The sequence below is a fragment of the Equus asinus genome, chromosome 16, assembly GCF_041296235.1.
Source record: "Equus asinus isolate D_3611 breed Donkey chromosome 16, EquAss-T2T_v2, whole genome shotgun sequence".
Lineage (NCBI taxonomy): Eukaryota > Metazoa > Chordata > Mammalia > Perissodactyla > Equidae > Equus > Equus asinus.
Window position 1 is genome coordinate 13,490,011 of NC_091805.1, and position 12,700 is coordinate 13,502,710.

General features: G+C 41.0%; 1 protein-coding gene across 7 annotated transcripts in view; it reads left to right on the forward strand.

Moving 5' to 3' along the window:
• ST6GALNAC3 (ST6 N-acetylgalactosaminide alpha-2,6-sialyltransferase 3) overlaps window positions 1-12,700 on the forward strand; it is a 497,431-nt gene that overhangs the window by 206,028 nt on the left and 278,703 nt on the right. For all 7 annotated transcript variants that reach the window (XM_070486614.1, XM_070486616.1, XM_070486617.1 and 4 more), the window contains exon 2: window positions 11,910-12,104. In XM_070486614.1, coding sequence (XP_070342715.1) covers window positions 11,910-12,104 — 195 coding nt within the window. The remainder of the gene's footprint in view (window positions 1-11,909; window positions 12,105-12,700) is intronic.

The window sequence follows — 12,700 nt, forward strand, 5'->3', positions numbered from 1 at the left end:
GATATACCAGGTTGCATCTTTGAGTACTACCACTACTGCTTGGAGTATTGTATTGAAAGGATTCTGAAGGTGCTCCTGACTCAAGGGGAAATGGTTCTGTGGTTGATTAACAATGTCTGTCTGGGGAGAATGTGATGGCATGGTATGCCGTGTGTTTGCTGAATTTGGTTGAATGATGAAGGTTGATTGGTAATCAAATAATTACCACCTGATGTGTGGTATGCTTCAGAACAAAGCGCTCTAAAATCTTCTTGAAGGGTCAGGACCATTTCACAGAGGAAAGGACATTTGGATTTCAGCTTGAAGAATAAGTAGCAGTTTTCTTGACAGAGAAAGGAAAGAAGAAGACATTCCATGAAAGAAGAATAGTTTGTTTAGGGGACCTGGTATGTGGAGAAAAGAAGGAAATTAATGATCATTGTTGCCTGCTATGTGCTGGGCACTAAGCTACATCCGTTCTGTATTATCTCGTTATTTAATTTTCACGATAACTCTATATGATTTTATCGATGAACAACAGGGACAAATAAAATTAAGTTGTCCAAGGTCATATAGCTACTAAGTAGAGCTGAGGTTTTAATTATTGGCGCTCCAAAGAAGCTTTAGTGGTAGCTACTCAGAGGGACAGTGTAGGTGAGGAAGAGAGGATTGGGGAGGGAGGATGTCGTTGGTTTAGATTTGGATACTGAATTTGATTTGCCTCTGGGACATCCCAATAGAGGTGGGTAGTAGGCTGTTGGAAATGTGGCATTGACTGATCTGGTTATGAGAAAAAAATATATCAAAGACCTGTGACAGCAGCCTTTGTGCATGAACTTCTGGGCTTCTGCTTCACAGTGGAGCTCTCTCTGCCTTTACTATTCTAGCACAGGAGACTATAAGTAATAAACTAATATGCTTTATGTTGCACAAGCGATTCAAATTACTGTCAATGCAATATTAAATCCAGAATTGATAGGAAAATTGTCTTACTTAGAAATTCGAGTGTTCTTGGCGTAATGCTATTTATTATCACCATGAGACCTGTACTCTGGCAAAACTCTACTTGTGCTCAGCAAAAGACTGTAATATGTATGCATTCCTCTGCCAACGTTCAACTTTGACCTACAAGAGGATGGTGTCTATTCCTTAGAGAGATGCTGGGAGGGGCCACAGTTGATATCTGTGCATGGTGATAGGGTGCAATATGCATGTGTGTGTGAAGTTAACCATGTTCAAAAAGAGAAGGTGGTTTTCATTTTGTTTTGTTATGTTTTTTACTCCTATAAACTTGACCAGAAGAAAAAAATCCCAAAGGGTTTTCACATTGGTGAATTCCAACGTCCTGGGCAACTCCAGGATTCTTTGCCATCCTTTCTTTATGGACCCGTGATTATGCCTCTTTTAGGGTATAGGGTGAGGGATAGGTGTTTAAAACAGTCCAGGCCCCATTCAGGATTCTCTTTGTTCCCTAGGATAATGATGATGACGACTGTGATGACAATACCACCGTCGTTCATTGATTTTAAACTGTTTTCCTGTTTTTTCACCTATCTGAGAGTGAGATGTGACTTTGACTCGATACCACCGTGTAGTCGCTGTCAGCCTGCAACAAAGGTGACTTCTTCCAGATAGGATTTGTGTTGTTTCAGATGGTTACCTGGGGACACTACCAACCTGAGACCACTTTGAATTGAATTATTTATGAGTTTTTTCTCGAATCACACTGGTCGTGTGAACTTGTATCAAAAACCTGCATGAGTACCTGCTTGTGGTCCAAATTCTCAGGGGAAGTTATTTTTCCTTTCTCTCTTCGTGCTGTGCCTTTCTGAATGGCAGCTTTATTTCTGGAATATTCTAACTTTAAGGGAATCGCATTTTGGTGTCTTAGCTTTGTTCAGAGGTCTATTATTAGATTCCCCATCTTGTTTTTCTTTCTTATCGTATTTAGAGTAAGGGTGAGACTAGCATTGATGGTATCTTAGATCTGGTAAAATACTGTAACAGTAAAAGCTAACATGTCCTGGGCACTTTCTCTCTGCCAGGTGGTGCGTTAAGGGTTCTTTACATGTAGTAACTCACCCAAACCTTCAATGATCATATTAGGTCCATACTGTTGTTCCTCCAATTTCAGGTAAGGAAACAGAGGCACAAAGAAGTTAAGCAATTTGCCCGAGGTTACACATATTGACTCATTTAGTGTAACTGGACCACCCTGAGCCTACAGATAGTCTGCTGGCGGGAATCTTTTTTTTTTTTTGTGGGGAAGATTAGCCCCAAGATAGCATCTGTGCCAATCTCCTCTATTTTGTATGTGGGCTGCTGCCACAATATGGCTTGATGAGCGGTGTGTAGGTTCATGCCCGGGATCCAAACCTGTGAACCCTGGGCCTTTGAAGCAAAGTGTGCAAACTTAACCACTATGCCACCAGGCCAGCCCTGGGAATCTGTTTTCATCCCTGTTAAAGTACTGGACACATTACTTGCTGAGCACACAGCAAACTGTTGCGAGTCCCTCGCCTCAGAAAATGGGCCATTTTCCTTATTAAAAGGACAGGATATCCTTTTGTTACCCACTTCTCATTCCCTCACCTGAGATTCTAGCTTTAAGTGTTATCCTCAGACAAGAGTTGGTTTTCTAAAAAATATGAATTCTATAAGTCTTTTCATTCTATGCCACATAAAGGATGTTGCTGTAATCTGTTTTACTACCATTCAGATCTTCAAGTTCTATCAGGAACTTCAAAGCAATTCTCAGCGAAAAGTCCAGTTCAACAGATGCTCCACTTTTTCTCACTTCACATTATATTCCCTATCCTAATCCTCTTGCCCCACCTCCCACTACACCCACATCGAATCTACACAGAAATCTCCAAGTGAGGTGAATTTATAGGAAAAAAAGAAAAGAATAATTTGTGGGCTTTTCCCATTAGAGAAAAACATATTTTCTCTAATCATCCTAATCTGAAAGTTTTCGGGTAATTTACCACTTATATTTAGAAAAGAATAAATTTTAATTCCTCCATCCTTCTTTCTTTGTCTCCTTTATTGTTTCATTTCTTCTATAAATATTTACTGAATATCTTCTAAATTCCAGACACTGTACTTGGTGCTGCCCATATGAGAGAGATTTCCCAGACTTTGTTCATGTCCTCAAGAAAGTTTTAAAGCCAAAGTTATAGAGGAATCTTTCCTTCCCTCCGCCCTCCTCCTTACTTCTTTCCTCTATCTTCCTTCTCCACCCCCCCCCGCCCCCCCCAGCCATGAACCCAAGCCAGGAGGAACAGACTGCTTTAGGGAGAAAACACCATTTGAGCTGAGTTGCATTTGAACTTGTAGAGATAGGGATGGTAGAAAACAGCAGGGCGCCAGTGAGGAGCAGCCTGGACAACGTCACAGGAACTGGGCAGCCGAGTGGCTTTGGAGAATGGTGAGAAGTCCAACCTGAAAGGAGAGATGGGAGGTGAGACTTTCAAGCATCCAAACTTCCCTTCTTTCTTTACTGGTCATAGGGAGAATCATGTGAGGTGATAGATCTGAATGTTCTTAGAAAGGAACATGCTGTTCAGTGTAACATTACCTAGATTCACTGAAAAATAAGAGGTCCCAGTTGGGGTCATCATCATTGTCATTCTCATCATTATCATGATGTCCCTGGGCAGGACCCCCTCCCTAATGACACTAGGACCACCAGAATTTATCCTTGCTCCACTTCTGTGTCCTGAACACCTCAAAACTAAGAATTGGATTCTAAGAGACAAACGCATCTCTTTAAAAGTGAAAGATGCCAAGCAGATGTTTGAGAAACCAAATAAGGCCAGTGAAGGCTGTAAGGTGGCTGAGAATAAAACGAAAGCGGCTGATGCCCTAATTACCTTCATTGTCCCTGGTTAGTTAGCACCTCTCTTCCCACGAGAGAATAGGGGCACAGGGAGAGGACAACAGTCCCCGGTCTCTGATGTTCTCATCATGAGATCCAGCCCTCTGGATTAAGTTTCTCTGTGTCTGTCTGTACAGTGACACCAGAGACTTTGCTTTCTGGACCCGTCATTCTACACGCTCCAAATTAATCTTCAGCTCTATGGTGTGTTTCTAAAGAACTTTGATTTCCTTTTTGCTATGTGAAAGGACATGTGCTGAAGCAATATGATAAAGATGAAGAGACCAAATGAGATAAAACTGGTTGTACGTAATTTTACAAAATGGCACAAACTCAGTGGCTGTAGCCATGATTGTTTTCCTTTGATATGGTAGCAGTTTGAAAATCAAATCAGGGCAGAAAACTGAAATCCCCTCCTCAAATAAAATAAGAAAAATGTGTGGGCATATTAAAAACTAATTGACATTTTTCCTCATGGTTTTAAAATAAGTGTTAGAAAGTCCATTGTGACCTTTCATCATGTTATCTGACAAATTCATAGTGCTTGTGTTAACCTGAAATTCTCTATAGTGTTTGTAGCTATGGGAAGTCTCCTTTGGGAAAAAAATCCCTGAAGAAATTTTTACTACCTATAATTCTCCCCCAGGACTAGTTTTTGCCCAGAATAATTTATGACAATGGTACCCAGGAGGACTCTATGGCCTTGGTTTTTGTTTATTGGATTTGTAATTCTTATTAGGCTACACATGTGTCTGATGATGACATGTTGATGTGGGCTCCAGATTTTTAAAGTAGGTCTCCATATTTATACTTGTAAATTGTTTGCTTTAGATTTAAATTATACTTAATTTTTTAAATGATATCATCAATATTTTGCTGTTTCACTGCATTTTATTGATTAGAAAAATGATGGAACTGTGAAGCTGAGAAAGGCAGACAGACCTGTTTTATGCTGGTTCCACAAACTGCCTGCAATAAGACTCCATACTCTTGATTGACAAGGGACACCTAATATTCTCTAGCAGAAGTGGAAGAATAATTGCTTTCTTTTCCCTTAGTGCTAACCAATGGGACCCTGTAGTTGTCTTTTTAAAACTGGGAATAAAGCCAGAATTAAATTTGCCCACAAATTACTGATTATGAAGTAAATATAATTACCATACTTCAGATCAGCCTCTTAATTTTCCATATGAATTAAGTATTTTGTTTATTGACAAAGTGTATTACAAAATCTACTTGGGGCTAGTACCAGTTTTTAAAACTTCTGAGCCAGTCCTATATGAGTATTACCATTGGTTTGAGTAACAATTAACCACTTAGTTAATTCATACACTAGAACATAGGCTGTGGAGTCAGGATATCTGAGTTCAGTATCTGTCTTTACCATTTCCTTGCTTTGTGACCTTGAGCAAGTCACTCAACCTCTCTATATCTCTATTTCTTTGTCTGGAAAATGGGGATTACAGAAGTATTTCTCCTACTGATAACACTAATTAGATATTATCTTCTATTAGACTATGGTGATTATTCATACATATACACTGTATCTGGACCTTATTCCCAGGGCCCCTACTGGGAGAAGAAAAGTCAGTCTCTGAAAGTAATAGTTGCAGTTTTCATAGTGAGAATTTATGTTCATTAGTAGTATTTGATGAAGTGGTCCTCCATTGCTCTTGTCCTTCTCTTTCCCGAAAGGATCTTTCCCGCATTCCCATCCATTGACCACACCACCTGCAGAGTGAGCTTTCCACAATCAAGTCTGATCCTCTCTATCTCATGCTTGCGCCTCTTGTTTGGATTCTACAGTGTAAGTCCAGACTCTTTGCCATAATATAAAAGACCTTCCATAATCAGATCTCTTCCTGCCTCTCTAGCTCCACTCCCTCTGCCCTCTTCAAAGACTACTCTCAAAATAGGTATTATTTTTTACTTTATTGCATTTTCTTCACAAGCCTCCTAGATTCTGAAATGCTGCTCGTTCTTCCGTGTCGACCTTGCTTGACATTCACTACTCTCTACCTGATGACCTCAATGATTCTGTCGTCAGCTAGGCTGTGTAAAGCCTGCCCTTGAGAAGCTCATGTATGGACTGCACTCATCTAGAACTGCCCAACTTTTTATTACCCTCCTTTTCTTACCTCCATAATGAATGAGTGAGATTTTCCCCCAGAGTTCACTATAGTTTAATAAGCAGGATCCAGCTTGTTGATTCAACAGATAAAATAAAACAAATGAAGATTTTATCTATATACTCTGAGCTTTGCTAATTCATCCTTGTGCAAATGGGAGGAAGCTTTACTTCATTCTGGGAGAACCAGATTTGGAGCTTGGCCAATGACACAAGGTAGAATTACATTGATAACACAACTTCTTATATAGGAGCAGAATTTGTATTTGATAAGGTCACAAATAGGCAATGGGTAGGGACTCATCAATGTGTGAGGTGACTGAGTACTGATATAAATAACACAATTGACCCTGTATTTCATTTATTATTGGATAAATGACAGCATATGACAAAAATGTAAACCATTTTGCCATCCTACGTGACTACTTCAGTCATTGAATAATACTATTTAAATTAAATAATGCACTTTTATACTGTTGTTTATCATTTATGAGGAAGAAACAAAAAATCTAGCAACTGACTAAATCAAAACGTAAAGACTTTGTGGTTAAAGACTAATTCTGTGGTAGAAAGAATAAAAACATACAAATGTTAATATAGCTTGCAAATTTGCTAGGTCCAAGTCTCTGCGATTGCTTTCTCCCTAAATCATGAGTTCTCCGTGGGTTTTATTTTGAAATAGGTATTTGTGCGATAAGTCTGATAAATGATATTCCAACTCTAAAGAGCGAGCAACTGGAATGCCACATTTTTGATGCATATTTTTGCAGCACAGAGGGGATTAAATTCTAAATGTCTCAGCTGTTAGAGGCCCCTTCAGACTTGCCCAAAATGAAGAACAAAGAAGGAAAAAGCTTTCCCTAAAGCAATTCTTCAGATCTATTTGGGCACAGTGACATTCTCTCAGAGCTTGTATGGATAAGTTGCACTGAATAGTTCAGGGGTATGCAGCTGCTTGGAATATTTGAGAAAAAGATTTCTCTAAGATCTTGTCATGCATTCACATGGGCTGGCCAATGCCTAGCAACTGGCTAATGTCCAAGAAGGCCCGGATAACTAGTAGTTATATCGTAATAATAACATCTTCCATTTTTGAGTGTTGACTATGTGCCTGAAACTGTGCTCTACATTTCCCACCCATTATATCATTTAATGTTCATGCTTCTGATCTTAGAGGAATGAGATTAAATTTATGCCTGTTTTTTGCAGTATGAAAAGTTTGTCAAGCTGAACCTTATAGATTGTAAACTTGACAAGCACCCACTGTTGTTTCTCTTCTCTAACTGTTGGTCATCAGACATAGAGGACGTTCTGATTACTTCAATAAAGGCAGCAGTGATCACTTCCATTAACAAATTGTTAGACATAGAACACGCGTAAACAGGTGGAGTCTTCTAATTTGTGGGGTGTTGATGGACTCAAAACCGTTACCACAAGAAGCCACTGATGGAATAAACTTAAGCGAAACTACTGGAAATCAGGCATTGTGGTGTGTTAACTGGCAATTTCAAATAAAATGAAGTGATTGATACATTTTCACTTGATTGGAAAATGAAGAATATTTTGAAATTATAAAACATAGCACTTTTGTGCATTTATCCTTTCATTATCCTAATGTAAGGTAGATGGGACAGATAATTGCATCTGACTGAATATATTTGGTTTACTATTTTTTGTTCTGTGATTTGAAACCTGTCTATGTCCCTAGCATCATCTCCCACCACATACAGTCTCTGTACTCTTCTTACCAAATGACTTGAAGGTTTCTGACCAAATTAATGCCTTTCAAACTTCTATACATTAGTCTATGTTGTTCCCTCTGCCTGGAATGCCCTTCCCTTCTCCACTTGTTCAACTCCTCATTCTTCAGAATTCCATTTGAATACTACCTCCTCAAACAAGCATTCCCTGAAGTGTCCCACCACATCCCTCCCCCACTCTCCCAGGGCTGCCACAGTGCCCTGCGCATACCTCCATTACCTCACTTGGTATCACTTGGCCGGTGGTACTATATTTTCTGTTTACTTGCTAGGTGCACTAAATTGTGACTTTTTGGAAGCATGGTCTGTCTTTTCCGTAAAATTTCTGGTTTTCAGCACTTCACCAAGTCTGTACAGAGTATGGACTCAGTGAGAGATTGTGACTTGAAGAAGTGAATACGTTCATTTATGTCATGCATGCCAGTATTTTGCTACTTCCCTACTCCCACATTCCTACCACCAAGACACACACACATTCTCAGGGCAATCTGATGTGTGTAGATTTCAAAAAGCCTATCCATTGTTTTCATTGTAATTGCTGATGCTCAAGGTCATGATCTGGCAGGAGTGACTATGGTAGTCACCCATATTTGGGGGGGATATCTTCCAAGACATACCTATGATAACGTATAAATTAGGCACAGTAGGAGATTAATGGCACTTTGGGCCATTATTAAGTAAAATAAGGGTGGCTTTAACACAAGCACAAGATATCACAACAGTCGATCTGATGACTGAGATGGCTACTGACTGACTGTGGTGGCTACTAAATGACTAATAGGCAGATAGTGCATACATGTGGATCCGCTGGACAAAGAGATGATCCACGTCCCTGGGGGGAGGGAGAGGGATGGCATGAGATTTCATCATGCTACTGAGAACGTACAATTTGAAACTTATGAATTTTTTATTTCTGGAGTTTTCCATTTACTATTTTCAGACTGTGGTTGACCGTGGGTAACTGACACCAGAGAATGCAACGTTGCAGATAAGTGGGGACTCCTGTACTAGAAGAATGCACATGCACATTGAGTCCTGTTGTCCTTGCCACCTGGAGCACAGAACGTTTCAAGTTACACCTTTTCTAGTAAAATTTCAGGGTGGTTTTATACCAGCACTGTGAGAATGCTTTCGTGTTAAACAAGAATATGGAAGCATGAAGAAAGGCAAAGAATCAGGTCTGGGCAGTGCAACAGAAACTGGGCTGGCATCCTGAGCCGTGGACGGAACACCCTGCCCACTGCAGCATCTGATTCAGATGGAGCACTGGGGAGAGGCATTGGCTCCCTCTCTCCGTTTGCTCCCCTCCTCCTCTCTCAGCTCATTACTCGGTTCGCTTTGATGGAACATGAGAGGCAGACATGGATTGCTAGGGAGCAGGCTTGTGATTTCATTGCATTTTGAAGTTTCTCTCAAAATGGTTGATTTATTTTCCTCTCATGTATACATTATGTATGTGTTGCTACGCACAATCAGGAATTCAGAAAGGCCCTCCATGCCTTTGTCCCCAACCCCCCAGCCATGCAATGCAATGCGGCAACCAAGAGAAGCAGAGAGCCATGCTGGGCTCGGGGATATACAAAGGCACAAGTCCCATCTGGGTCTCCTTCAAAGCAAGCTGCTGTTTTGCAACAAGCTACCGGATGGCGATAAAACATGTTCTTACCTGTTTACTTAATGGGTGACTGGCCTCTTTGCTTTTATTTAGCCATCTGTTCTGGTCTATGTCCCTTTAAACTTGTAAGATCCATCACCGCGTTTAAGCTGTTACCTTGACACATTGCAGTGTTGTGGACATAATGATTCCACCGAGGAGCAGATTAAAGCAGTTTTTCATGATTAGAAGGTTAAATGAGGTAAGGCTGTGGTAGCTGGTGGTGAGATAAGGGGTTTTGAGGAGGCAGAACTCAAGGGACTTTCAAGTGATTGGAAAATTAGGTTGGCTAGACAGAGGGATGGGGCTTTTACAAATTACGGAGCTGAACGTGAGCGAGGACCGCCTTTGGGTGTCTCTGACTTCTGTGGGTTAGTTCTACTGCTCTTACGGAGACTGTGACTGTGGGTCCAGGGAGGATACGGGATGGCTTTGGGGTGTTTGGGCTTTTGCTATGTTCTGTAAAGAGCAAAAAAGAAGCTGAGTCCACCAGGAAGTGGTAAGCTGAAAACACAACAGCAGCAAACATTCAGTCATTCCCAGCAAGCCCTTTGGCTTCTGTAAGTTTGAAGAAGAAGCAGGGCCCAGCTCACCTTCACGGGGGGATGTTTCATTGTGTCTTCACCCTAGACTTCAAGACAGAGCTGTTTTTGACACACGCCCTCAGCTCTGCTCTTTCTCCTTGCTGGAGACTTGAGCTTCCACCTGACGGCTCCACCCAGATGACCCACCAGTCTCTGAAATCTAAGACTTAGAAAGCCAAGGGCTTTATCTTCTTCTCTTAAATCAGCTTCTGCGCCGATGACTCTGTTTTCTTCTGATATGACCAGTATTACTGTAGTTACCTCGACTCAGAATCTCAGGCTTCTCTGAATTTTCCATCTGCTACTTCAGTTCAATCAGTAGTCAATTTCTCTTCCTTCACCTCAATTGAGTTCTCATGTGTTTTTCCACCTTTTTGTGCTCCCTGCCACTGCTCTAGTTTCCACCCCTCATTACCTCTGTCCTAGCCAATTTTGAGTAGCCTCCTTACTACTTGCTGCCTATCTTCAGTTTCTCCTTGATCCAAAGCATCCTTTTCTTTTTTTTTTTTGGTGAGGAAGATTGGCCCTGAGCTAACATCTGTTGCCAATCTTCCTCCTTTTGCTTGAGGAAGATTGTTACTCAGCTAACATCTGTGCCAATCTTCCTCTATTTTGTATGTGGGATGCTGTCTTAGCCTGGCTTGATGAGTGGTTCATAGGTCCATGCCTGGGATCTAAAGCTGCAAACCCTGGACCGCTGAAGCTGGACACGTGAATTTAACCATTATCCCGCTGGGCTGGCCCCCAATCTAAAGCATCTTAAACACTGATGTTTGATTGTAACAGTCACCTTTTAAAAATAAAATAAACAAACCAACAAAAATCTCCTTTGGTCTTCCATCACCTGGCAAATTGAGTAGACTTCTTGGCTTGGTATCTGAGGCAGTTCAACACAAAGTTATCATTTGCGTTTCCAGCTTTTTCTCCTTCTCTGTGCCCCAGTAAGACAAAGTGCTATGTGGCTATAAATATCCCATGTTTTCTTGCCTCTTTGTCCTGTTCTCTCTACCTAGAAAGCTCTGCTCCTACACCTCTATCAATTAAAACTCAAGCATTTCATCAAGCTCAATCTCAAATACAAGTCTGCTTCCCCGACCCCAGTCAGAGGCAGTTGCTCCTGCTCTTGTTCCATGACAACGTATTTAGGGAGATGTTCTTATTCTGCTTGGTGTGGATTTTTTCCCTACTCTTGTCGTTAGCTTTTTGAAGCTTACTTTTGTATATCCTATAGCTTAAGCAATGGTTCCAGCCTGTAGAAGGTGCTAGATAAAGAAACAGAATAATGATTAATGATGAGACTTTGTCTACAAGAATGCAAAACATCCATTTATTCACTCAAGTGCCTCAAGGGTTTGGTGGGTGCCTACGGCATGTAAGGTACTGCGTAGAGGACCTGGGATACAGAGATCGGAAGGACATAGTACATCCCACTTCTCTAGGACTCACAATTACATGGAGGAAAAGTCACATAAATAATTATACCAACATCAGTGTACAACAATAAAAGGGCCCTCAAGGTATGGGATTGGTGGGACTTCTTATCTCTATTAGGGTAGATAGGTTGGGGGTGAAGGGATGATGGTGGGGAGGAAATTGAGCAGTTAGGAAGGGCTTCCTATAGTGAGAATGTCTGATTTGTATTTTGAAAACTGAATATGAGTTTTCAAGGAAGATAGGGAGGTATAGGGAAGGCTAGGGAAGGGGTGGAAAGATAATCAATCCAAGAAGGCTCTTCTTGTTCTTGGAAGCCGAGCACACTAAGGCAACTTGGTCACCAAATGATTATTTTCTGTCTCCAAGTGAAATATACTAAAGACAGAGTCCTTTGATCCCTTTGAAAGAAAGAGAGAGAGGAATAAAGGAACCTCCCTTTGTGGCTGCTTTTCGTTGAAAGTCATTCATTCTTTTTTTTGATGTTTTGTAGAGAAAGTCTGTGATTGCAGTGAGCTTCATAGCAGCGTTCCTCTTCCTGCTGGTCGTGCGCCTTGTAAATGAAGTGAATTTCCCATTGCTACTAAACTGCTTTGGACAACCTGGTACAAAGTGGATACCATTCGCCTACACATACAGGAGGCCCCTTCAAACTCACTATGGATACATAAATGTGAGGACGCAAGAGGTAAGACCTCAGAGGGTTACCTAGGATTTGAGGGTATCCATGGTAACAGCTTTTCTTTAGGATCCAGATGGCTTCCAATCATTGAATTACTCTTTCTGCCCCAGGGAGCCTCTTTGGGTCCCTGACATTTTCTGTTTTCTCATACTTAGACATTTACTGACACATGTCTAAAGTCCGCTGCCCCTCCTACATCAAATCTTCTGATTCACTGGCTTCATGTGGAGTTGAGGAAGCAATTACCTGTTTTCCTGGTGGTTTGTGCCATAACATACATATCTTTCCATTTAGAATCTCTGATCAGCAGTTACCAGCTGGAGAACTGGCTGGCTTTAATTTCTGGAGGTCAACTGGTTGGGGACAGCTCTTTGTAGAGCTGCAGAAAAGCATTTATACTCTTTAAAACTCTGTAATCCCTAGACCTGGAGCTAGAAAAGGCCAAGCTGATTTTAAAATTCTCAGTGGCTGCAGAGATAATGGGATTTAAAGAGTTTCCAAATTTAAAGGGGTTAAAATAATTTAAATCCTATAATCACTGAACCTCTAAATCTTTGTAGCCAATTGGTGGTACGGGAGAGGATGGAGGGATATCAACAGCT